At 41.2% G+C, this 27,682-nt stretch overlaps 1 protein-coding gene across 1 annotated transcript; it reads left to right on the top strand.

The window, feature by feature from the left end:
• Positions 1 to 26,860, top strand: ptpn9a (protein tyrosine phosphatase non-receptor type 9a). The gene is made up of 13 exons (XM_035156009.2): positions 1 to 513; positions 9,484 to 9,627; positions 14,394 to 14,483; positions 16,327 to 16,451; positions 17,530 to 17,635; positions 18,780 to 18,890; positions 19,532 to 19,848; positions 20,437 to 20,524; positions 21,058 to 21,127; positions 21,250 to 21,328; positions 21,426 to 21,576; positions 21,777 to 21,984; positions 24,102 to 26,860. The coding sequence occupies exons 1-13, from the start codon at positions 481 to 483 to the stop codon at positions 24,290 to 24,292; spliced, it is 1,713 nt and encodes a 570-aa protein (XP_035011900.1). The 5' UTR covers positions 1 to 480; the 3' UTR covers positions 24,293 to 26,860.
• The last annotated feature ends 822 nt before the right edge of the window (positions 26,861 to 27,682 follow it).

A 27,682-nucleotide genomic window follows, 5' to 3' on the forward strand; every position in this document is an offset into this window, starting at 1 on the left:
TCCTCTCCCCCCCTCTCCCCCGCTCTCATACTCAACATAAAGGCGACGTCCAAAGCTAAAAAACTTGCGCTTGATGGCACTGGAGGAGTCGCCGGGCAGCTGCAGCCCTCAGGTCCGCGCACGGTGAGGTGGAGGGGCGGCAGATCATGGTGTGAAGCCGGTGACCATCGAGCTGAAGCAGAGTGTGGCTGCTCCTCTTTTCTCCTCCCTCTCTCTCTCTCTCTCTCTCTCTCCTTCCTTCCCTTCTCCTGTGCTCGGTGAAATCTGACACAGCGGAGGCAGCTCTCTCTCTGTAGTTGTGGATGTCTTCGGAGAGGATCTGCCAGAACCGAAACACTGAGCTCGGGCCGCTGCGTTTTTCACATGGCGTCAACCTGGGGCGAGAGGGCCAGCCCCTGAAGCCCTGAAGCCCAGATCTCCACGAGGGACTCGCACAGCTCCGCTATCTGCCGCCGCGTTGACCCACAGGCGGTCGGAGCCATGGCAGCGACTTTATCAGCAGACGAAGAGCAGGTAGGCCTCGCGAGTCTGTTCATGCGCTCCCTGCTCTCTTGTGTCGGGGTTTTGTGTTGCAGCCTCGGCCCTGTACCTGGAGATTGTTGTTGGGGTTTTTTTTTTGGCCCCTGTGCGTTTTGCGTGTGCGCGCCGCAGCTGGGCGGAGAGGTGGCGACGTCCGTGCGTAATGGTGGGTTTGTTGCGAAATGATCCGGAGAGCTGGAGCGGAAATTTGGTATCGATTTCTGGTGCATTATTGCTGCGGTTGCATCACTGCCAGTTCCTCTCCAGCGGGCCGAGCGGTTGCGAAACAGGCCGATCTCTCTCTTTCTCCTCTCTCTCTCTCTCTCTCCCTCTCTCTCTCTCCCTCTCCCCCTCTCCCTCTCCTCTCTCCCTCTCTCTCTCTCTCTCTCCCTCTCCCCCTCTCCCTCTCAGCAGCCTCCACAGATGTAACCATTCACAGGAAACTGCCTGGTGCCACATTTGGCTCATTCAGAAAAGAAGCCTACACTGTAGAAACTTGGTTTATAGTGCCATAGCAACGATGTGGGAATTAAAAACTAGTTTAACTTATCGTCGTCATCCAATCATTTTATGATCCAGACGTGTGCACAAATTAAAACCTCATTTTCCCCTCAACCTTTGCTTTTAAAGCCCAAAACGAGGACTTGATAAAGCTTTAAATCAGCTTTGAATCGTAATAGATCATAAAGGTTTTCTAGAAATTTACTTAAAAAAAGTTTTCGCAAATCCGTTGGGCTCTAAATATGTGACAGCAAATAGCCGTTTGAATGATGAATGGAAAATGAATTGACAATTATGTTAGTTGATAACTTTAGTTTTTAAGCAAACGTGCCAAAGATTCACTGGGTCCAGTGTCTTGTTTTACTGGGTCATCTTTGGGTTTTGTGCCGTAACAAAATAAAGGATAGGAAATTCATTTTCCATTAACTTTTGCTTCCTCAGGGCCTAATGAAGGCTGGCCTACTCTCTCTGACTGGTTTTTCCTTGCTCTCAACAAGAGTAAGGAAAAACTAATAAAAAAACAACAACCTATTAACAGGGGGAAAAGAACATAGAAACCTCAGAGAGCCACATGTGAGGGATCCCTCTCCAAAGGCCGGAAAGAAGTGCATCCAATTAACATAAAACATGTGCAGTTAAATTCAACACTACAAAACATTAACAAACCCTGTCGCGAGTGAAGGTTATGATGTCCAGTGTTCATTATTGGAGGCTGTAGTTAGTTGTGCTGTTGAACTGTGTTTCCAGTGTTTTGTCCAGCACTCGTCTGTGGTCTCAGACGTCTGGACCTCACTGTAGATCAATGAGTGTCGAATCTCTCCGAAACACAAAGGGCAAAGTCTAACCTTTTGGAAGTTATGTACAAATTATGAGGTTTATTATGTTCTAGAGTACATTTGGTTTTAATAAAGTTTGAATAATAATGTGACATATTATCTGTGTTTATGACCAATCAAACCATTGGTGGCATAAACAGTCCCCAATCATAAGAAATCTAACATGAGCAGAGCAAACAGTCTATAGTTTGTAGAGTGTTATTTTACTCTAAACAGAGAACAGCTACTTGGGGGGATATTAATCAGTTCGCACAAACTACATTTTGAATCTATGTTTGCTTTTTCCAATCTTCTTCTACTTTGGTGTTGGCCGTGCTCATGTCTCCTCTCTCTGCTGCCTCCGCACATCATCTGGTCAGCAGAAAGCCTTATCTGGCTACCCCATTTCCTGTGAGAGCCAGGGCCCCCGCTAGGGTACCGGAAGCCCTCATTACATCCACAGTCATGTGGGGGGTGGTTGGGTGGATTGTGTGTGTGTGTGTGTGTGTGTGTGTGTGTGTGTGTGTGTGTGTGTGTGTGTGTGTGTGTGTGTGTGTGTGGTAGGGTGGCTCTCTCGGGAGCATACATGGGTGTAGTGGAACTTCATTCTAAAGGCAGCTGTTAAAAGCATTTCCACGAAACTTGGGGGAAGGGGGAGTTTATGAGTTAGTGTGTGTGTGTGTGTGTTGTGTCTTCTCCCAGTAAGCAGTGGAGTGAGAGAAAGTGGGGAATAGGGAGAGAGTGACGTTACTGACTTCCTGTTTTGGTATTGACTCGTGCCAAATGGGACTCGCTGAAGTGAAGCGGGGCCGCTTGGCAACAGCAGTGCTACAATATCAAGGGCAACCATGAGTCCTCTTGTATATAATAACAATAATCATAAAGAAATGAACGAGCCCTGTCTGTAGGTGTAAGCATGACGCTACAGTCACCCTCCACTATTTTCCAGAACCCCTCATCCAGCTGAGGCATTAATGACTCCTCCTGGCTGGAATGTTAATACACCAGACCTCATGTCGATACTGAGACATCAATGACCAATTCTTGTAACAAAGGGCTGTGACGATAGTTACTAAAACCATGAATAATCTGATGTTGGTATGGTTGCCAGTAAACCAGCATGCACAATACCAACACACTGGAAGTGACACATCTGCATGAATAAGCCATTATTTCACAAGTCAAAATGTGTAAATGTGTAAGAAACCACCTATCGTTCACCTATTTATTCAGCTTTCTAGAAACTCACTTTAGTAAGTGCGAATATCAAGTTTCTTCATTTTTCTTAATATATATATATATATATAATTTCTGTATTGTCCAGCCTTACATTGTACATCATAAAAACATCTTCGTGTGTGTTTCAGAATTGGAAAACACTTTTTACTGCATATCACAGTTTTACGGTAATGCTGTATAAAAGCTCTCTCCAAGGATTTTAAATCAATCCATGAAAAAGTAAATATTCTGAACTCTAAATTGAAATCAGCTCTCGACAGTGTGGCACCTGAGAAATCTAAAAAGAAATCACAGACTAATGCCATGGGAAAATGACAGGATACGTCTGCTAAAGAGGGAATGCCGTAGAGCTGAGAGAATGTGGAGAAAAAGCCAATTAACAATCTACAGAGATTCTTACAAGATCGCTCCTAACCTACAACAAAGCTGTGCGCTGTGAGAGAAAGGCATATTTCTCTAAAGTTATAAGTGAAGCAGAAACAATCCTAGGTCCGATCGCCTTTTAAATGTGTCGCAGCTCTCTGAATATACATGTCCTGCCTCACAATCCAAATGTAAAGAGTTTGCAGAGCTTTTGGAAAATAAGATAAGTATCCGTGCCAGTATTGCAAAAACCATAGAAAGTCGAAATAACTCAACCCCTACCTCTTCTATATAGATCACAGCGTTCTTTTACACAGACTCGAATGTTGGATTGGTATCAAAGGCACAGCTTTAAACTGGTTCAAAACATACCTTCCTCTCAGACCATATTTTGTCAGCCTCTGTGACCATGTTTCACAAAAGCATGATAACCTTTTTGGCATTCAACAGGGTTCCATTCTTGGTCCTTTTATTATGTTGCCTATACATGTTACCATTGGGAAAAATCATTAGTTGATCATGGTGTGAACTATCATTGTTATGCTGATGATACTCAGTTATATTTATCCGTAGCGCCAGATGACTCCGATGCTCCAACTCAAATGATAAATTGCCTCTCCAGCGTGGAACAATGGATGAGCAACAATTTTCTCAAATTAAACAAAGATAAAAAAAAGAAATATAGTTGGTACTGATGATTACAGACAAAAGATTATTAGCAATCTCGGAAGTCTGGCGCATCAAATCAAAACCTGGGTTGGACACTTGACCAAGAACTCGATTTGAAATCACACAAACAATTTCACAAAGATTGCATTTTATCATTTAAGAAATATTGCAAGAGTAAGATCGTACCTCTCTCTGGAAGATGCCAAAAAGTAGACTCACGCTTTTATACTTTCTCGCCTGGATTACTGTAATGCAAAATTCAGCTGCCAGGCTCTTAGGAAATAGGAAAAGAGATTACATTACTCTGTTTTTTGTGTCTTTACATTGGCTTCAAGTATCACTAAGGTTTGATTTCAAAGTAGTTTTACTTGTTTTTAAGTCTCTTAATGGTACAGCACCCTCATTCATCTCTGACTGTTTATCGGAGTATGTTACTAACCGTCCCCTCAGGTCTTCTACCGCGGGCCTGCTAAATATCCCAAAAATGAACTACAAAAAGTTTAGGGAAGCAGCTTTCGGTTGCTATGCACCGAAGGCTTGGAACATGCTCCCACTACACATCAGACAAGCTACTTCTGTTGATAGTTTTAAGAAATAGTTTTATGGTTTTATCCTAAGTCTTTTTTTTTATTGCTAACATGTTCTTAATTAAACTGTGTCAACAACACATGCAGTCTTGTTTAGCAGCACGGAGCACCGACACAGAAATCTCTTTTGTTGCTTGGATCCCAAAAAAACAATACTGTGGGTAGTAGTGGAAGGAAAAAGTCGAAATAGAACCTGGTGGGATGGAGCCTGGAGGCAGCAAATGTTTGAGTATGTTGAGCAACAGAACAAAGAAGGTGTGGTTGGGGCTGGAGCCAATCCCAGCTGACATTGGTTGAGAGGCAGGGTGCATTCTGGACAGGTTGCCAACTCATCGCAGGGCTGACACAGAGTCAAACAGCCATGCACGCTCATTCACAGCCATAGGCACTTTAGGGTTTCCAATTAACTTTATTATCCGCAGGCAGGAAGCCGGAGTACCTGGAGTAAACCCACACAGGAGCAGAACATGCAAACTCAGCACAGAAGGTGCTAACCACTGTATCACCGTGCCACCCTCCATTTTCAGTTTGGGGTTTTTGTTGAAGAAAAAACGCCATTTGAGTACTTTGGGTTCAAATTTTAAAGACCAAAAAATGATCAAAAGTATAATTACAGTCCTTGTCAATGGTATAAATAGCAGTTTCAGTTAATTCCACAATGCACAAAGCACCTGTCAGTGAGGATACAAAATAAATATGAAAGAATGGTTTTTGAACTCTCTCAGAGTAAAGTACTGAGTGTCTGTTATACCTCTTTTATACCAAAATGATCGGGTGGGTGTTAGTGGGCTTTCTGATCAGTGGACAAGGGGCTTTATTCAGGGAGTAAATGAGTGAACAGAGGATTGATTTTAAACACAGCCTGCAGTCCTTTTGGGCCTGTGTTGATTTTTGGTTTTAGGGCCGTTTGACCTTAAACAACTTCAGCTTCCCCAGCTCAGCAGGTTCCTACCGTGAATCTAATAAATTAATTACCGACTGTCATCGTCAGAAGATCCAATAAACAACCTCAACTATCAATGAACAGTCCTGATAGGATTATGTCCTGGCAGCTGTGTATCAGAGGGCCAGAAACCCCTCTCTTAAAATGCCTCTCACGACGAACAATAAACAGAGGAAATAAATACAGCTGGACCAGTGAAAATTGAAAAGTAAAGACTTTTGATCTGATAAAGACTCATTTTGTTCTTGCACTGACTTCTCAGGCTATTTTAGATGATGTCAGGCGCTTTAAACCAGAATTAAGTGTTTAAATGCATAATCGAGAATGTTGATTAAAAAGATCTCCTGTCGTATCAGAAGTGGAACAAGTCAAGTAAATATTTATGCATCCTCCAGGAACTGAATAAGTTACTCCTCCGCAGCGAGCCTTCCACTGCAGTCCGGTGTGCTATCGCAAAAACAAACCGGTCCATCCTCAAATTCCACTTCGGGCGGATATGGCCCCATAGTGCAGAAAAACCAAACAAGACTGGCTTCTCCAGGAACAGAGGGTCACTGCCTGGAGTTTGCAGGCTCCCCTTAAAAGGCTAAGAGAGAGAAAGAGCAGCTGTCAGACCGTTGAGATCTTGGAAACCGGAGTGTACCTGACAGCAGTCTGACAGGAAGTTGTCTTTGGCCAGCACAGACGGATTAACGCTTCACAGAGCAACAACAAAGAGCAGACGGCCACATTCAATGGGACTGACACAGAGTTTTTGTTCCAAAACGGCAAAAGTTAGATGTGTTTTGCTTGTAGCAAGTTGCGGTAATGGTGATCACAGGATCAAGTTTTACTACACTTAAAAAGATTAGAATGAAAACCACCTGACCACTTCAATGCCTGCTTATCACTACTTTTGCTGAGGTAGTTTCAGACTGTATACGTCTTATTGATATCACTATTTAGTTTTCCGGCCATTTTCTCTGTAAAGAAACCTTAAGTGAGACAAATCATCTACCCACACAGCAGATCTCCACTTCTGTCTTTTTCTATTTTTCTTATGATAGAACTTGATTTGACCAAGGAGGTTATGTTTTTATTTTATGTTTGAGGGCGGATCTATTAATTTTTTTTCACTTTCTTTAGCATTGTGACAGAGCATTTTCAACATTTTCATTGATTTTTCAGAGAATATTTCATGGACCTTGATGAAGTAAATCATGCATATTTAGGGGATTGATATCTATGACTGTGTGCGATTGTGGTGCAGATCTAAATAACAATCTGGATCTAGTGAATTTAAATGTGGTTTCAGAAGGGGACTGTTGGTTCTTGGTGTAGGTTTGCACGTTTTTTCACTTTAGCAAAAATCTCTTCTGATGTTGAATGAAACCAACACTTGAGAACAGGTACCTCAGAGCGATAGTTTCATCCTCTGGACATAGATAATGTAGTTGTTGTTTGCAAAAAGATTTTAAGTATTTGTTCCCTTTTTGAGGCTTTCACGATATGCAGTGTTCCTCTTAATTGAACAACGCTGGCTTAGCTTTTTTCATGTGAGCATCCGTCATGTGGCAAGAGTTGGTTGTATGGAGATTCTAACCTATGTCCCCATTTTAAAAGACTGGTGGAGATGTGAATGGCTTCATTGATGTTTTTTCTTTTTTTCCCCTCAGATCATCGACTGACTTCTGGTCATTATGTTGACTCTCAGTTGATTCTCTGACTAGTTTTGATCCACTAACAGACAACTGATGCCACATTAGCTCCACAACGGGCTCATGTGGTGACACAGGGACTCGCTCTGTTTGCTGAAAAAGGCTTTGAGATTTCGTTGAAAGCACGAAGTTACTGAGCTGTTCTTATGAATACTGTTTTCAAAAGTCAAAGTCTATTGTAAAACATTGTTAGACTGTAACACGCTGTTCATAGTTCACCCGTGAGGTCTGAGACATTTATTTGTCAATTCCGGTTTAAACTGTTACATTTTTATGTCCATATTTGGGGACAATCTTAGAGATCCCTGCGCTGAGAATAATTTAGTTTAACAGCCCTCCACATTATTCCCTCCTGAGAATCGGATATGAAGCGACGTCGGCCCCTGTCAGGTGCAATCATCCCTCGTCCCCTGCATGTTAAGGCGTCTGAACAGAGCAGAAGCTGCAGCCCCCCCTCTCTGTGAAAGCACTGGCTTTCCTGAGGAGAGACAGTGGCATCCTGTCCTCGGGCTCGGCGCTCGTCAGTGATCGTTTTGTATTCCTAAAGAGCCGCGGAGTCCCACAACTTGACTTCCTGTCTCCTATGCACGCCCCACGGCTGCTGTGCCTGACCAGAGAAGCGGAACCCTGTGTTTAAAGTGTGAGCTTTCATTGCCTCCTCTGTCGCCTTTTGACGATTCACTGGGTGCTGACTCGCTCACTCTGCGGGTGCAGAGGGCCTGTGTGTGCGGGTCTGAGCCAGTTTATAATAAGACCAGAGGAGTGGACAGGAAGCTCCTGAAAGACTGCTGGCTAAATGCATAAGTTATTTGCAAGGTGGCTGGAAGGCCTTCATGGTAAATGGTAAATACATTTTCAAAAGTGCAATGACCGATTGCACTGAATTTGAAGATTTCGATCAGTCCGCTGAAGAAGGTCCGATCACAGAATTTGATTTTGAACTGTGAATAGGTGCCATGACTTAAAATTTGATATGTTAAATATTTTTCTATTAAATATATATAATATCGTAGCGATCTGTGAGCCGGCCGTTCTAATTGGACAGAATGAGTGCAAAGGCTCATGGGACTGCTAATATGTAGCTGTTTTAGTTATTTTAGTAATGTGTTGTTAAAGTTCTGATTCGGTTCATGTGGTTTTTATGACTGTGTTCAGGATAGTTTTAAGTCTTATGTTCACTGGTAATGGAGCCACCATGCTCTTGGTGTTTGATCGGGTTTGGTCACTGTTCTCATGAAAAGTGTCAGTGTTGAAGCAAAAATAAATCACACCTGCTGTTGTGCAGTATATGGGTCGCACGTCTTGACTTAAAATCGTATGTCTCGGTCTTCCTTCTTCCACACCACAATATGTAACTATTCCTTTTTAAATGTCTTAAAAAGATTAGACCTGTGTTATATGTTTGTTCAGGTTAGAGACAGGAAAGACTCGATTTGTTTTGGTGGCCATAACATCACTTAGTGCAGATGTATTATACAGCAGTTTAATTATATTTGCCATCAGTGAAATCTATTCATCAAACCTGATTTTTTTTTTTATGCAGATGAGGAACTGCTTTATATGTTGATATCAGCACTTGAAAGCCACACATCTGACTGTGTCTATATTGACACCAGTTCAGCAGGATTCCATCTTCTTCCTCACTCGTGCTCCTGCACTCACTTTATAAAAATGTGAACATAAACGGCTAAACTGGCAAATCTTCTTTTATGGAATAAAATTCATTGAGATTCTGCTGTTCACATGTGTCACTCTAGTTTTACTTGTTTTTGTAGCTCAGCAGTAGATCTAGGATTTTTATAAATCGGGGGCCAAAGAAGGGCAAATTATGTGTCATACATCAATCCACAAATCTTTCCCCTTGAGAGCATGAATCTGCAAAACTGCACACATATTATTTTGCACCTTCTTGTCCATGTGCATACACGCTCACTGTTTGTATCGACCGTACAGCAGCACAATAAAACGCGAGCTTCGACGTCTCACCAGGCCATCGAACTGTGTCACATAATCTGTGAGGCGGCAGGTGACACTTCCCCTGAGGATGTATCGAGTTTTAAGCCCAGTTTCACTTCCTTCCTGTTTGACCCTTTGATTATGGGAGTGTGTGACAGCGTGTGTGTGTGTGTGTGTGTGTGTGTCTGTTTCAGGCTACCAGGCAGTTTCTGGAGGAAATCAACAAGTGGACCAGTCAGCATGGAGTGTCGCCGCTGTCCAGAGAACTGGCCGTCAAGTTCCTCATGGCTCGCAAGTTCGACGTCCTCCGAGCCATCGAGCTCTTCCACAGTTACAGGGTGAGGAGATACGGACACTGCATCACTGAGATTAAAACACATTTGCAGCACCAAATGACTTTTAAGTGACTTTAACTATTTCTGCAAGTTGCCGGCCCGCACTTTATTGAAAACAGTGGCTTATAAGAAATAAACCACTTGCCTCCACACATAGATGTTGGGAGATTGTTTATATTTTCCCAACAACGTACAGTTTTATGTTAAATGTCAGCATGATAATAAACTTTTTTTACGTTACCTGGGAGAAATGATTCCTGAATATTAGTATTATCAAATATCAGTATCAACAATACAATAATAAAAGACGATATAATTTGGTAAACATATTTGACCATTTTTATACCATTTAGTGAATTAATTACTCAAACAAAACACAGTGTAAAGTCTAAAAAGTCTCCTCATTAAGTGAAGGAAATCAAAGTACACAAGCCCAAGAGTTAGATGCCAACTTTAAATACTGAACACGTCCCCATAGAGACACGTTCTGGTTGTACTCTTAAGTTCTGTGGTTTGATACCCTGACAGTGTTGCACAGCAGAGACATTACTCCATCTCATCCCCGTGCAAACGGAGCATTTTTCTTTTCTTTCTGATTGACTGTTGCTTCTCAGCTCAAGGTTATGAGTGAGTGAAGTGAAACCTCCAGCACACAATGACGTCACCCCATTGAAAGTGAATAAGAGGCATTTCCGTTAAACCTTCTAACAAGTGTGTTGGTGAGTGCGATGTCCGGTTTCTTAAAGACCTTGAAGTAAAGAATTTGTTTATTTATTTTATTTATTTATATCGTCTAATTTGTTCAATTAGACAAAGTGTAGGAGATGAAGTAGAGAGACGTGCATAGTAAATGCAATAGATCAGGAGTCCCTTTATAAAATAGTGGAGTCTATTTTGTCTTTTGATGCATTAGAAGTAACACAACAGTCTCCCTGTAATGAGGATCACTATGTCCTCCTTTTTATTTCCTGTTTGTTTGCTGTGCTCTCAGCCGCCTCCCTGGGGAGAAGCACAGAGTGAAGCAGGCCCAAGTTTTCAAACATGCATTGGAGTAATAGCATTTAGCTACAGAAGGATTGATTGATTTCTTTAATGTTGTGTCACGTGCATTATGTGACCAGACTTAAAGAGGCTTACGAGACATGTAGACAAGTACAAAAAGGAAAGAAAGAAACCAGAGAAGCAGCATCAAAAACAAAACTATACAAATACCCCACCCTGAGTATTTTTTCCAGGATTTAGAAACAAAGATAGCCAGGCATTAAAAGCAAACAAGAACATTTCTGGATTTTTTTCAAATGTAGGTAGATATTCCTCACTCATCATAATAATAAGGGTGATCCAGGAGACAATGTGATTTATTCTCAACCTCTCTTAATTCACCAAATCCATACAACCTGTTTGCCTCATGGATATTGATTAAATCGACCAACTTCGAGGCCAGAGGAAAGATTCCTGTCCTCAGCTGTGCAACTTAACACCTTGACTCCGTCAGATTCAGTGCTTTACGTATGCTGGATTTTTTGGGTTTTAACACAGTATCTGAGAGTAAATGTCCCTTCAGTAAGTTAAAGGGACATTGAGAGGCTGCTCACAACAAGATGACTCACTTAAGACAGAAGGTGATCAACTGTAGAGAAAAGTGTCTGTTCACCTATGTGACTGAATATCAGTTTTTGGACCTTGATGAAACGATCACCGTCAAAACGGAAAGTGATGATCAACATGAAGCCTTCAGTGGATCAGACTGCAGCTCTGGTTTACTGCCTGACCTGAAAATAGCATCTAGATAATAACAGGATGGAGACCTTCTCCTTCAAGCCACGTCATCGCTACCTGGGAGCTGAGGAGACTCATTTTTCTCCCTCTATTCTGCTCCAAATTTCACTCACCAATTTTGAACGCACAAATTAGATTTAATCTGCTCAGACATGCTCCGGTTAATCCACTGCAACAAGCGGAAAGTTCATAGACGTCTCGCACAGCCTCTAATGACCTGAATACTTTACAGCCTTCTTTTTTTTCTTTTTTAGTACCAGGTGGGTTCTTACTTCTGCAGCGAATGGTTGGTCCTGCATAAACACAGCTCATTTCTAAAAGGCCTGAATGTGACTTTGAGAAAGATTAGACTCCCTCTGCGTCGCCACAGTTCATTTAACTGTGTTTAGTGCTGAGTCAGCACCACAACAGAGGCCGGGAACAAGTCATTTGTCAGAAGAAAAGAAGAAGGAAAGTTTCCAGTAAAACGCTTGTTGGGTCATTGGGGATGAGGGTAGATACAGGGTGAGGTAGAACTCAGGGGTGGTTGGTTGTGTAAAGAACTCTATCCATAACATGTATAAGATAAGATAAACTTGATTGACCCCACGCAAGGGAAATGAACCTGCAGCAGATATGTAGATAATTTATATAAAGCCATTACAATTTTCACAACTCAATAAACAATTAAGCATCACAGTTATATATAGTTTTTGAGTATTTGTGTTTGTATACTTATTCCGATAATATTGGGTAATTGCAATTTTGACTTCTGCAACTTAGTCTGATATCTGTTGTACACATTAGATCCACATATTATACCTTTCTGTAATCCTGAAGATGTTTTCTAACCACACCAGGAGAAAGAATGGAGATATCACACTCAGAGGAGACATGGAACAGCTTTAAGTGTTCTTTGTGTCAAAAAATGTAATTCTGCCTAAAAAAACTAATTTAAAACGTTCTATTAAAGGTGTATCACATTTAAAAAAAGACAAATAATGAATATTCAATCAACAGCAAGCAACAATAACAGATTATTCATTCAGTAATTCACCATTCTATTGGTGCAACTCAGGGAACAAACAGTCCTGGCAGGTGAGAGACTCATCATCGTCTGCATCTGGCTGCAGACCACAGGACAGACTCTTCTGGGCTTCATGGATCATCTCTGTCCTAGAGAGCACACTGATTATGTGCTAGTTAACTAACCAGACGATCACTTTAAACAGATAGGGACAGATTGTACTTATTATTTTTTAACTTCAGGAAGTCCATAAATGCCGTTTCCCCATTCAGAGAACTTAAATGACTGTCCCGGATTACACAAAGCATGGTGTCCCACATTATCAATCATATTTGATAGGACAACTAAAAGATGTTTGTAAAACACATTTTAAACAACTCGATGCATATTTTGTTGCTTGAATCCATCACAAGCATAATTTGATAGCAATCAGGAACATTGTCTTATTTATGTATAATCTTGTCAGAATCCATATGTCATCGACCTGATTGACATTTGCCCAGCCCCTTTCTGTGACATCATCCCCATGAAGTCCTGTGATTTCAGTCACATGATGTCCCTGTTAACCTACAGTAAAACTCCTGAAGCTTAGGTGACCCACATTACCCAATGTCCCAGATTACCCAAATTCACCCTATTATTAAACCTCACTGTTTCGGCAAAGTTTTAATGTGAAATCATGTTTCAGTGCTAAGATCATGCAAGCGTGGTCTTCAGTACATATACATTATGTTACTTACAGTGTGATCAATACTCGAGAGGAGTTGCAGTTCACCTCAGCTTCTTTCACATCACTGATTTAGGTTTTGTTTTTCCACACGCTACAGGTTTATCATGTGAGTTAGATTGTGTTTTTAGGCTTCTGTGTTCATGCTCATGCACAGTCCACACTAGCTCTTTGTTTGTAAAATGAAATGCATTGTCATGACCTCAATAGGCCTGTTCTGCAAACAGTCAGTTTGACATTTCACAGGACATCCTGGATTCCCTTTGTCCCATGATCATGGTTTGCTTTTTATCAAATGTCTTTGTGTCACAGGACCACTCGGTGTCAGGTAAACATCTTATGGTGAGGTATTAGTTAGATCACTGATATCACATTAGTTATGGCTGCTCTTCAGCATAATTGATCTATTATATCTTATATAACTGCTCAAATATGTACTTTCATGTTTGTCTCGCGCTCTCAATAATCAGAAGGAACTAGAATAACCAACACACAAACCAACACTTACTACCTATATGTGACGGATTTCTTCCATCAAGATGAAAAAGTATTCACTGAGAAAACGTTAAAAATGTTGAAAAACACTTTATTCCACAATGGAAAAGTTGGAAAAGTCTCCCGGATTCACCCCCTGATCCTGATCAGCAGTGAAATTGAATAGGTTCTACCCTGACCTAAACCGTTTCATGGAAATCTGTTCAGTAGTTTTTGTGTGTAATCTTGCTAATAAACAAACAAATCAACCAACAAATGAACAGGGTTAAAACATTACCTCATTGACGTAGGTAATAAAAGAGCTGCAGTAAATCTAGAATAAATATGTACAGTCAGTTTGCATCCAGACATCAAGTTTCATTATAATCAGAGTAAATGAAATTAAGGTGGAAATGTGATGGGTGTTTAAGTCTTCTCTTCCACATAAGTGACCGTGATCCCTGCTTCATCAGCGGGCACCTCAGTCCCCATAGTTCTGTATTATTAAACATAAGAACACCAGTAAACAAAACTGTAAACGGAAATGACACCTCCCCAAACCCCAAGGCCTCAGAGTTAGCTCAAGAAAACTCCCACGCAACCTCCCTGGGCGAGGAGAAAGAGGAGGAATGGAAACCACACAGAGAGGGATTCTCTCGGCAGGAAAGTCAGGCGTGTAATTCTCCCATTGTTCACAGAGAAGAATTCACCTCAAAGTGATGAACGCTCTTAGTAACACTGGAGCCTCGCCTCACCTCACACGCAGTGATCTGTTCTCTCCAGGAAACGCGTCTGAAAGAAGGAATCGTCAGACTCCAGCCTCAGGAGGAGCCTCTGCGCTCGGAGCTGCTCAGTGGGAAGTTCACTGTGTTGGTGAGTTTGCCTTTTACATCTCCTGCACACTTAGCATCTCTTAAATAGTATAAGACCAAAACCAGCAGAGAATTAGTTCTCTTTACAGCTTCAGTGTTATTCAGAAAGTATTAAGGTACATCAGTGAGACACATGGTTGCACTGGGTGACATGTTCCTTATGATAAATGGAACCAAATGTGTAATAATCAGCAGCTGAAAATAGTCCACTGTAAATGCACTATTTATTATTAATACACACATCACACCATCTATTTCAGCTCCTCCCATCATGCATGCCTGATCCAGTTGCATACATAAAAATAAACTCCACTATGTATTTATATCACATGCAGTATTTATTTATTATTTATCATATCACTTTAAAACACTGTGCAATATCATATTATTTATCATACTTGTCAATATCAGTCACTTTACTGCTACTGTAGCTCTTTGCATCCTTGTTACCACAACTTACATTTTATTGAAGAACTTCAGTCTATACTTTTTTTACTTATTTATATTGTATTATATGGTTTCTTAATTTGTTGTATTTGTACATTATTATTGAATTATTAATATTAGAGCCACAGACAGGTCGGTGAAGAAAATGTGAAACAGTCTTTGTTGGTTTTGGTCTTTTTAATTGAGGAAGCTAGAATAACCTCATGCTTTCCTCTAGTGCCTGTGCACACAATCTGATGTTCAGTTGTCGTTTATCATGTTTTTGTGTATTTTTGTTCTCATGTTACTGCCACCACACCCAGCTGTCTTTTCTGAAATATCTGAACATGCTTCATTCATGTATAGGAACACGGTTCCTCTTCACAGTCGTTACCTTTTGATATATTTAGCTTCATTTGGACTAGTCCAGGAAGAAGTCTGGCATGAGGATCAATCAAGTACTTAAATTTAAAAGGATCCCAAATTGCTAATTTATTGAGCTCACGTTTCGTAATCGAGACGGTTCAAGATAGTGTATACATGGAGGAAGCTCTGAATCAAGGAAGTCCTTTTGATCACCAAATCAGGGGATGTTCCTGTGCCAGATAAATTTAGCCTTTTGTCAGCCAAATCACAACAACAACAAACCACACACCCCCACTCTCCTGCGTTTCCGTTCTTCCTTCCCCGTCGACATGCCACAGTGGCAGTGATGCTGCACATCCTCTTGTCTGACGTCTGAGTTCCCCAGCCTCAGCAGCGGCCCTCATATCCTGTCTGAGGTATTTTTAACCTCCAGTGCCGGAGAGGCCCCATTTGCTCACATAAGGGCCGTTCCGCAGCATCTTTAATCAGCGGCATGGTTCAAGAAAACGAGGCCCTGGGGATTTCTGGTGACACCAGCGGCCTTCAAACTGATCAGGTCTGACGCAGGGAGAAGGAAGACGAGCAGCATCAGTCCTGACCACATCTGTTCCTCCTGCTGAATTGTTGACAGCCCCCTCTGGCTGTCTGCTAGTATCCAGCATTGGAACATAAGTGCCCCCCTGTGGTCGTTGTTCATCCTTTATTTCTGCCGAGCTTGTAGTAAACCAGCCCCAGCAATCTCCGTCAACGACCACATGATTTCTACGAAAACCTTGTGGCAAAATTACTACAGACGTCACATTCTTAGAAGAATAAGCAAACTTAAAATTGTCCAAATAAGAAGTCATGAACAGTTTATTGTTTTTAAAGCGCATGTGTGACCTAGAGGTCAGGCCGGGTAGTGGATAATTAAACCAGAACTGAAACACATTTCACAGTCCAGTGGAAGAAAATGTGAGATTCGACAGTGACACGGTCACGATTCCCACGAGGTCGACAGCCGATGTAACCTTGTTAGTATTGTTTGGGTTTTGTTTTTTTGTGTGTTTCAGAGTGTACGTGACCCTTCAGGGGCCTCCATCGCCTTGTACACGGCTAAACTTCACCACCCCAACAAGACGGGCAACCACGTGGTGCTGCAGGCGCTCTTCTACCTCCTGGATCGGGCTGTGGAAAGGTGAGGGCTGTGGTTCCAGGTCTGAATATAATCCATCTTTAATATACATTTAACCTGTGCGTACGAATTTCTTTCTGCGTCGTACGTGACATCATCACTTGTACATAACGTGACTCGTATGACTCATTCTATTGTTCGTTCTGTTTAGTTTTTCATTCTCACTATAAATATTATTCAGTTGTAAATATCACGGGATATCCTCTCTATATATTACTCATTTCTGAACTTTAGATTATGTAAATTGTTTGTCTGCACATACCCTTCATCCTGCAGTCATTCACTGAACATGTATATTGGTTTGTGACATATCTGCCATTGGAATCTGGTACATTCTACTTTAGTTGAGGTATATGACATTTAAGATGTACATTCAATAAAATAAATGAGAATAAGTTTTTTTTTTTTTTTTAAATACAAAAGAAGTACAACTAATCCCACAATATACAAATCATGTATGAGTCATGTGAAGGGCATTTTGCATCCGTGGACGAACCGCCTGAGGATAGAAAGGTCTTTGAGGGGGCTGGTCTGAGCACTAATGCTCTCGGTGTTTTCCCTGAGGGGAGGAATGTGAACAGACCATGTGCTGGGTGGCTGGTGTCCTCCATAAGACTCGATGTCTTCCATCCACAGCCGGAGATGCACAGCAGACGTCCTGAATCTGTGGCAGTGATGGTTTTTGAAGCAGTTTTTATTGTCCTACTTATTATCAACAAGTGTCTCCCTTTCTTTTCTAATTAAACATTTAAACTAGAACCCTTACCAAATGCATTACCGTGGCTGAGGCTCAGGATGTAGAGTGGGTCATCTACTAACCAGATGGTCAGTGTTGCATATAATAGAGCTTGTAAATAGGTAAATGTGGCTTTGAGTGGTCGATATAATATAACCCATGTAGTGTATTTGCACGTAAATTTGTCCTATTTGGGAGAATCATATACATGTAAAAATTTTAATTAATTATTAAAGGACCGCTTTTGTCTGAAGTTTTGAAAAGGCTGTCTGTCTGCTGTGAGGACAGAGCGCTGCATGTGACCACTGACCTGAGTATTAAACACACGGGTGTCTTCTTCCACAGCTTCGAGACCCAGAGGAATGGCTTGGTGTTCATCTACGACATGGCAGGTTCCAACTACACAAACTTTGAGCTGGACCTGAGCAAGAAGATCCTCAACCTGCTGAAGGTTAGAATTACCAAGAGATGTTTCTTTTTTACATTTGACTTCAGTAAAGGTTCAAATATATAGACAAAGATGTATTTGAGTAAAAGTACCACATTAACTTTTTAGTCATAGAAAGTATGCACTTATAGTATTAAAAGTAACTTGTTGCATCAGGTAATAGGCAGCAAGTTACTTTTAATACTACTTTTCGTACTGCTGCGGCGGGAGGCGGGGTTTAATGTTACCTGCTGGCTCTGATTGGATCAGTGAACCAATGTCCCTGTCCTTACTGATTACTTAAAAAATCTATAAAACGCCGTGAACTTGTAACACAGTGTAGTAGTTTAGAAAGTACACATATTTGCTGATATATGAAGTGGAGTAAAAGTACCGCCTTTTTTTATTTTTTATTAAGTTAAGTACAGATACATGAAAAATGTACTTAAGTACAGAAACAAAGTATATTTACTTTGTTACATCCCACCACTGCATATATATTAAAAGAAGGTGAATTCTTGTTGAAAAAGATCAACAGGACGAGTTAATATATAACTGCTGAGGTACGTCCTTGATCCTGGGAAGGAGCGTGTTTTTTGGGGGGAATTTGATGTTTGTGCAAAGGGCAGAATGAATAAACGACTCCTCGACCAAGAAGACAGGGAGAAAAATGATATCCACACACCGTGGCTGTGTAAGACTCTGAGCGGTGCTTATTTTAGCAATTACCTGCATGGCTGCTAAAACGATTTTTACTTTAAGGATGTAGTAGTTTGTCAACTGGACCACAGACCCTCGTGACCGCATCAGCAGCAGTGGCTTGTTTGCTGTGCCCACATATTGATCTAAACATTGACTGGAGTGGTTGATACGTCATCAGGAGAATTTATTTTATGTGCTGGCAAAGCACCGCAATATAAAGTGGAGATATAATATGATATCATTATGTATAATTGGATTATCTGCAGGATATGAGTCACTCTCAAGAAATAATTAACCACAAAGAGACGGGGGTGGGCCTCTGAGTTCATGTAAAACACTGTTTTTATGATGTATTACCTTTTCTGCTTTATTTCAAATTCAAGGCAACGGCATGTTAAAGTCTAAATTAAATAGATTTTTTAAGAGTAAAATAAATCCTATATGTATGTCTGTCTCTGTCCACCAGGGGGCATTCCCTGCCAGGCTGAAGAAGGTGCTGATCGTCGGGGCCCCTGTTTGGTTTCGAGTGCCCTACAATCTGCTCAGCCTGCTGCTCAAGGAGAAACTTAGAGAGAGGGTAAACGAAGGAGCTGCTTGCTTCATTTTCTCAGTTTGATTTCGCTCATCAGATTTTGGTTTTCGTGGATTGACAAACCATCAGGGAGCAGGCAGGTCAGAGTCAATGATTGTTGCACGTGATCATTGATTGATTGAATCCCTGGAATCAATCATCTCATCATCTGGAAAATGCGATTTGTACAGATATGTGTGTCACCTGATGGTCCACTGTAAATGCAGTGTCAGGGTCATTTATGAAATCATGAACAAGAAATAAACAGTTCATACTTTATGATGTTAAAATGTCTGCCGAGGACAAATAGTCCTCTTAAATTCAATCAAGCTGCACCAAATTTCTCACACTCGTATATCAGTTCTCTAATTGTGCCAGATTTTTTTTTCATCAAGATCAATGACTTATTTTTTGGAAAATCGGAGAAAATGTTAAGAAAACACCCTAGAAGAGAAAGAAAGAAGGTGATAGAAACAATTTGGGGATCTGCATCTTTATCTGCATCCACGCTGAAATTTATTCTGTTGTTTCTTGGCACATGCCTGAAATCTGTTCAGTAGTTTTTGCTTCTTGTCGAAGGTAAAATTCATCTTCTCATCATGAAGCTGAAGCCTTAAATCTGTCACTGCCCTTTCATCTAACTCCAGGTTCAGATGGTGAAAATGGCCGAGCTGCGCCAACACCTCCCCAGAGACTGTCTCCCCCAGCACCTCGGTGGCCTGCTACCCCTGGACGCGCACAGCTGGAACCAGCAGCTGCTGGTGGGCCAGAACGGCCGAGTGGACCCAGTGGACGAGCTGGTGGCCATCCCCCTGGAGGACACCTCCATTCACGCCCCCGGACCTGAGGCCATGCGCCCGCAGGAGCTGCTGGTGCACCTCGGCAGGCTTCAGCGCACGGGCATCCACCAAGAGTATGAGGAGCTCCGCAAGGAACCGCCGTCGGGAACCTTCCACTGTGCACAGTGAGCTACACACACATGCTGAAGACTCACATGTGGACCTATGCATTTTCACTACAGAGATGAGATTATTATTCCGAAAATTAAGTTTTGCACATAATGCAAACTTGTTGCTTTTTATGTAAAGAAAATAATTAGATCGCATTATTCCTCAGTAAACAGAAATACTTGTTTAAACTCTTGTCCTGATTTAGGTTCCTTATGTTCATCAGATGCATTTAATGGTAGATGGAGGGTAAAAATCCTTTTCTATTATCACAGGTATTATTAGAAGGACAGTAAGTAGAGCTCATACCTGGGCCAAGGCCCAACAGTCCCCTGATGAAACCACATTTAAATTCACAAGATCTGATTTTTATACAAACACACACATATATATATATATATAGTTTCTATGTTGTTTACATGCAGTTTTTCTCATGGTAGTTTTTGTATTTCATTTTGTCTCATGTACTTTAGCTGTCAGTGTCACAAGCTACAATATGTTACTTCAGCAGGAACTTACTGTAATTTCTACAGCTCTACAACTTGAATCATCATTTTTTGCCAACTATTAACTTTTATTACATTTTTTGTGTTAACTGTCTACAGAGCAGCCTACAATCAGGAGCGGAATCGCTATGGAGACGTGCTGTGCCTTGATCAAACAAGAGTGCGCTTGAAAGCCAGAAGGATCGAGGTTAGTGCTTCTCTCAAAGTCTGCATTAGGGGTGCCTCGGTAGTTACCGGTGTTACATGATGTTCAGGCACAAACCGATTATATACAGTAACTTGCCCACCGGTCACGCCATAAAACTGGCGGCGCCCACGTCCGTACCGCCACTGTACCCGGTGGGAAGATTTCCACACTATGCCATTTCTAATCTGCGTATTATAAATTTAATTCATTACAAAAAATAAGACTAGTTACATTCATGGTCGCTCAGCTGCCAAGAAATATACCAAGTTTCACACCTTGACTCCAGGCTGCTACACTGGACCAATACCAGTTAGCTTGTAAAGGAGAATACCGAAAGTCTGAGGTTAAAGATGCAAACAAAATACTTTGATTCTGTAGCATTTACTCCTTTAGAAATGGTTTAACACTCCTATGACTTAGATCTCAGTACAATTCACTTCTTCTGTGTTTTCTTAAGTTGCACAATATGCTTCAGTTTTCTATTTTGCAAGGGTTCCTTTCATCTCTTGGATAAAACTTTATTGTTCTTACAGAGATCAGACTACATCAATGCAAGCTTCATGGATGGCTACAAACAGACGAATGCCTACATTGGTACTCAAGGTACATCAGACGTCTCACATTTTGACTTCTCGATATTATTACAGGTTTACTTCATTAGGCTGCTATTCCACTCATTACATGTATTTTTAAAATTATTTTAATTATCTCCTGTTGCTGTGTAGGACCACTGGAAAAGACCTACGGAGATTTCTGGAGGATGGTCTGGGAACAAAACGTGCTCGTTATTGTCATGACAACCAGGTAGTTCAGCTAATCCATGCTTTGTTGTCGAGTCGTTGAAGATTAATGTGAATTAGCTGAGAGCTGTGAACTCATTTTCATCACATACGTGCTGCAGGACAGACGAGGGCAGTCGGAGGAAGTGTGGACAGTACTGGCCACTGGAGGAAGGGGGACAAGAGGTGTACGGCCATATGGCAGTGGTGAGCCAGAGGGTGGACCACCACACCCACTACAACCACACAACCCTCGAACTGCACAACACTGAGGTGACAGCTGATGCACAAACACAGACTGGAAAGAGCAGAAATTTCATTCAGCAACTAACAACAGTGAAAATAAATAACTAAAATCTGTAGAAATTATGACCAATAATTTACTATAGAGTGAGTTCCCCCCCCCGCCCTCATTCCTCTTCCATCCTAACCTAGCATTTAACTCTCAGTTCTGTCATTTTATATCCACTCAGACATGTGAACAGAGACAAGTGAGTCACTTCCAGTACCTCAGCTGGCCTGATTACGGCGTCCCCACCTCCGCTGTGACTCTCATCGACTTCCTGGGAGCGGTGAAGAGACAACAGAGGAAAACGGTGAAGTCTTTGGGGCTTCAGTGGACAGGCCACCCGCTTGGACCCCCAATGGTGGTGCACTGCAGTGCAGGGATTGGAAGAACAGGTGAGACACTGAGAATGATTGATACCTAGTTACTTCCATTTACCATTGTAGCCCCGTTCAGACCTCGTATCAAGGAGCCGATCACAAAGTGGTTGGCGTTAAGTTTGTCTTTTCACTCCTGGTATTAAAACACTTGTGATCAGATCTCACTTCCCCGCTCTATATTCGAATGAAATAAAAAAACATGTATGCAATTGGTTAGAGCCAGTCTGATTGTCAATGTGTCTGTGTGAGAAGAGGGGCGGAGCCAGCAGAGGCTGAGCAAATAAATGCACTGTGCACATCTTCACAATGAAAGATTTAACTGATTAGCAAAAAAATCAACATGTGGTAGTCACAAATAAATGCTTAAATACTTAATGAAACTGTCAGGGGTCAGAGGACGGCAACTGAGTCGGTGGTCCTTCTAATGTGGCTCAGGGCACATCCATGTTCACACAGCTGAAAGACTGTGGCCATGTGCGTCCGAGACCACCTGGTGGTCTGAGACCCCATTCAGACCTGGTGTATAGGTCCAGGTCTGACCTATGTCCTGAGTGTTTCAATCACAAGTGGTCATTGCTAACTTCAAGTCTGAATGCACTCAAACACTTTACCAAATTCTTTTAGCTGCGAAAACGGCACAAATGTATCCTGGGCCACATATGAAGGACCCGTATCAATATGCACATGTAATATACACAATATCAACAATGACCACCTCATAATGACTGATGCTTTTCTTATATTAGTAAAATCGACATCATTTGATCTTCACAAACACAAATGAAGTATGTGATTATTTACATATAGAGCGGGGAAGTGAGATCTGATCCCAAGTGGTCACAGGAGACACATTCAGGAAGCATATTATTATAATTTTTTCTTCAAAAGCATATGCACTCATATGCCACTTTTTCAGGTAGGCCTAGCTCAAACTAATGTAGACCACAGCGATAACTCCTGCCATCATAAAGGTCATGTCATACTTATGGCTCTGTTATTTTAGGCTAAAATGAAAACAACCGGTATAGTTTAATACAGTTCAACGGCATCCTCTAAAATGATTAGAAAATTCTGATTTGTTTATTTAGTTTTTTTCGTTGTAATCCAGAAACTATTTCACAAAACAAAACACTTGTACCTATACACAAATGAAAAAGGAGAGGGAAGAACAAGAATCTTATGTTTACCTGCCTCTTTCAAAGAAACAACACATTATGAATACACATGGACATCCCTTTTTTATTTCTCGGCCACAACTCACACAATAACTGGCTAAGCATAAATATTCCAATAGCCAACATCATAACATACATATCACTCAATGGGTTCATACCAGCTGTGTCTCAGGGGCTGAATCCTTCAGAGGACGTGGTTTACCCGGCCCATGAAGGGTCCCCCTTTGTCGGCCGTGTTGATAGAGAAGGCCAACTTACAACAAGATGGTCTGTTGTGCATAGGCTTGTCCTGGGCGTATTGCTGTTGCTTAGCAACAGAGCTAAAGTTAAAGAACATAACGAGAAAATTTGGATATCTCTTGGTATTTAAGCATGTGTACTGTTGAGTTGAAGCATTATACTCGTTAAACATTAGACGTCTCGGTGCTTGGTGTTTGTCACTGAAGCACAATGAATCCTGGGATAGTTTTGGCCGGAAGGATCCACTTGTTGGAGCCTTCATTTCTCGGGGATGAAAGGACACAATTGTCGGCTACATTTGAAGGAAATGGGACAAGCTTAGTCCTGCTACTGTGACACAATCTGTCTTCAAATGCAGCCTCCAAAGGATGCTGCCCCTTAATTGAGACACAGTTATCATAATTTTTTCTTAATAAATGTTCCTAAATTTGACCCATTTCCAGATAATTCAAAAGTTTCACTCCATGTACAGAAAGTTCATTAAACACTTCTCTCAAAAGTTTCGATGAAAACCGAACACATCCTTCATGAAGTTGTATTAACTGCATTAGTTTCAGTGTGGTGTACCTATTAAGTAAGTGTGATAATAGGGTGGATGAGAGATTAAAGCTTTAGGCTCAATTAGGGTTTTTTTTTCAAAATGGTAATAATCCATTGTCAATAATCCTTCTTTAAAATGTCTCATAACTCTTTCATTGTTGTAACCCTTGTCGACAGGTACCTTCTGTGCCCTGGACATCTGTCTGTCCCAGCTGCAGGACGTTGGCTCGCTAAACGTGTGCCAGACTGTGCGGCGCATGCGAACACAGAGAGCCTTCAGCATTCAAACCCCGGACCAGTACTACTTCTGCTACAATGCCATTTTGGAGCACGCCCAAAGACAGGGCCTGCTCCCGGCCAATCAGTGAGCTTCAGTCGTGACTTCCCGAACCAATCCACGAGCCCTGAGATTTCCCGTGGTCGATCTGTTAACCCCCCCCGAGCCGTGTTGTGTGACCAATTAGTGAGTGTGGGAGAGAAGCTGTCATTCGAAGTTTGGCCATTTTTCATTGGCAGACCAAGACAAGACAGTGGAAATGCTTGAGCGCTGACCTTATGATGTTTCAATGTGATAGCATTCTGGCTGCCAACAATGTGACATTTAGTTTTTTTGCTGAATCATATCTCAGAGTGAACCTGCTGCTCTGGTGTCGTGCGTTTTGTGTGTCTGTGGTCAGGGACGTGTGGAGGTAACGCAAATTAGCCATTTGATTAATTATTTGCCACTTAAAGTAATGGTTTAGAGACCTCATTAAAGGAATAGTACACCCCAAAATAAAAAGGTGAATCATTATCCCAGATCAGGTAAAACCCCACTAATTGTTTTTTTTCTGCAAAATATAACATTTGACTTTAAATTTCAGTCAAATTATCTTTAAAGGCTGCAGTGAACGTGGACATGGTACTTTTCTCCAAAAGTATTTGTAGCCAAATTCCCCATAGGCACATGTGCTTCTATTACACAAAAAGCCGTTACGGACTGGAACTCCAGAGAATGTCCGCAGAATTGTGTCTGGACATTCTCCACAGGTTTCCCTTCACACATGAACAATGCAGCAGTAGATTCTCCACTCAGACACATTCACAACAACACAGAAATCTCTGGAGGATGAATTCTGTGGAAGATCTCCTGCTGTGTTCTCACATTGGTTCATTAGGACGTTCTCTGCAGTTTTTACCAGGCGGGTAGGCAGAGAAAGTCCAGAGAATTTCCGTAGCCTCTCACTCGGACATTTTCTTTCTCAAATACAGCCCCAGCGGGGAATGTCAGGAGATTATCCAGAGATCAGTGCATGTCTGAATGCGGCTTATCAGATGTTTCAGGTAAGAAGCTGAGGTAAACTGAGTCGTCTTCTAACAGCTACAGTGGGTCAGATTCTGCTTTTAATGAACACATTTTATTTATTTAAGTTTCAAGCGAGATGCAAGTTACCGACACAATTCTAAATTTTGGGGGTGAAATGACCCTTTAACTAAGCACACCTTTTTTTGTTCCAAACAGGGAGCTTAATCACCACTCTCAAGCAACAATAATGGGGTCGATTTTTGCACCTCCTGTGTCCAGTATATCCCGCTGTTCACTGCAGTAGAATTTTCAGCATACGGTTACGTAGATGGTACGAGCTGGTTCTGCGTCGTCTCAGGAGTGTTCAGCTGAACACAAGGACAGGAAACTGTCCAACAAAATAGAAGGATTTAATGAAAAGGTCTTTTGCCAAGAAGTTGTCGAACTTCTTTAGGGCTCCATGAAGCATCCTCTCTTTCAGTAAACATCACTGAATGGCAGTAAGGAGGAGTAAAGCACATCCCAAATCGATTAGGCTGTAAACTCCTGTTTCATCCCGGCTCTGATCACTCATTAAACTGCTGTCCATGTGATTTCCTCTTTAGTTTTTCTGATGTATCATCTGAAACCTTCTGTCTCACCCTAACATTGATATTTCCTGGCTCGCAGCACAGACAGAGACCAGCGTCTGTGGTTCACCTTCTATCACTAGCAGTGCCATCATGCTGTAGTGAGTGTTGTGGGAATGTATTGCTTACCCACACGTGCACACACATACACGCTTGTGTAGAGCAGTCCATGCTGCAGCGACGAAGCTATTGAATCTGTGCAAGTCATCAGTTAAGACCTCATGAGTAGTGCAATACTTTGTCTTTCTTGTTACACAAATCATGTCTTAGCACTTTTAAATGGCTCTTCCCTGCGTGCTCTGAGATTATTACAGCTATAGAATGGGATGACAAAACATAGTAACTCTGTAGATCTACACGTGATACTGGGACAACTTAATTGTTACTGTTACATTTAGTAATGCTTCAATATAAACCGTGTAGTGACATCTTGAACTCGCTCTAATCGTCTGCATAGAGCTGTACTGAGACAGGAGGATTTTACAGGGAAATCACACATTAATGATAGCATAGCTGAATAAACGTGCACAAACCCGTGCCTACACCCTATAAAGTCCTTGTTAGACACTGAGTCAGAAATGTTGCCTGAAGTGTATTCTAATTGTCGTCGTCCTTCCGACTGTGGCTATAATCAGTGCTTTCATCTGGTCCCAGTGTCTTGCCATTATTATAGAGTACATGCAAGTACTGAGCGTGTGCGCGTCGTAAGTTGCATTATGTTGTTGCCAGGTGAAAAAAAAAAATGTGTTCTTTGCTACAGTATTCATATTGAATTGCTTGTAGTGAAGCCTTTTTTAAGTCTGCCATCCTTATGCACTCTGATTTTAGAATTATTTTTCTTTTCAGCAAAAATGTGCCCCATTTTATTTTTCTATTGTATTCAACAACTGTTTTCATACAATTACCCAGGATTATACAGTTATCTACATTAATTTTATATTTGTTCTGTTATAACCTATTACTTTGTCATTTGTATTGACTATTGAATCAAGCTATACTGTATTAAATACAAACTATGTCAATGTGGACGTTTAAGGTGTATTTTTTGTTTGCTTTTTTTGGTATACCATAAAGTGGATTCAGTAGAACTGCCCTGCAGTCTTAATGGGTGTATAATGTTTCTCATTTTCCAGATTTAGAGGTTGTTGGTCATTGATAATCAGTTTCACAGTTTAATATACTATTACACATTTATTAAGGTTGAGAGTTTGAAATTTCGCAAAGCAAGCATAAAAAACTTAAAATATAAAGTCTTCATGTAAAAGGAGATGAGAATTGGAAAAAGGGTAAATCAAAAGTAGTATAACATGAATTTGGTTTAATTAGATTAGATTAAGTACTTTATAAGGTGCACCTATAACTTTTCTTAATATTAAAATTGGGTCAAATGAAAGGTATATGAATTTGTGTCAAACCTGCTGAGAGAATTAATCAATTACTCCAATAATGAATGTTGAAACAACACAAGGGATCACATGCCACCAATCTGTATCATGTATTCATAATAACACAAAGATTTAAACAAATACTGCCTGGCAGAATATCTGACGTCTTAAACACATTCATCAGTGCCCTCAAAGATCAAGTATCCAGGAACAATAGTTTTAAAGCTATATATGCTCTTCAAAAAGCTGAGAAATTAATTATTACCAGACATTTCAGTTTACAACCTGAGCTCCAAAGCATTACTTTTATCTTTAAATACAGATTCAGTGGTTCCTAACCGGCTGCATTCACTCGACAAACACTCGAGTAGGTTTACCCCCACAACAGAGTGAGCAGTGTAAACAACAGCATTGAAAAGTGTATACTGTATCCTTGAAGCTGGATTCAGCAACATGTGG

Source organism: Hippoglossus stenolepis, chromosome 5 (assembly GCF_022539355.2).
Source record: "Hippoglossus stenolepis isolate QCI-W04-F060 chromosome 5, HSTE1.2, whole genome shotgun sequence".
Taxonomy (NCBI): domain Eukaryota; kingdom Metazoa; phylum Chordata; class Actinopteri; order Pleuronectiformes; family Pleuronectidae; genus Hippoglossus; species Hippoglossus stenolepis.

Excerpts from the sequence above, each read along its gene's own strand:
- ptpn9a (XM_035156009.2), top strand. The coding sequence starts at position 481 with ATGGCAGCGACTTTATCAGCAGACGAAGAGCAG. Across the intron at positions 19,849-20,436 it reads GGAACCTTCCACTGTGCACA|AGCAGCCTACAATCAGGAGC; the intron begins GTGAGCTACACA and ends AACTGTCTACAG. Across the intron at positions 21,985-24,101 it reads TGCAGGGATTGGAAGAACAG|GTACCTTCTGTGCCCTGGAC; the intron begins GTGAGACACTGA and ends CCTTGTCGACAG.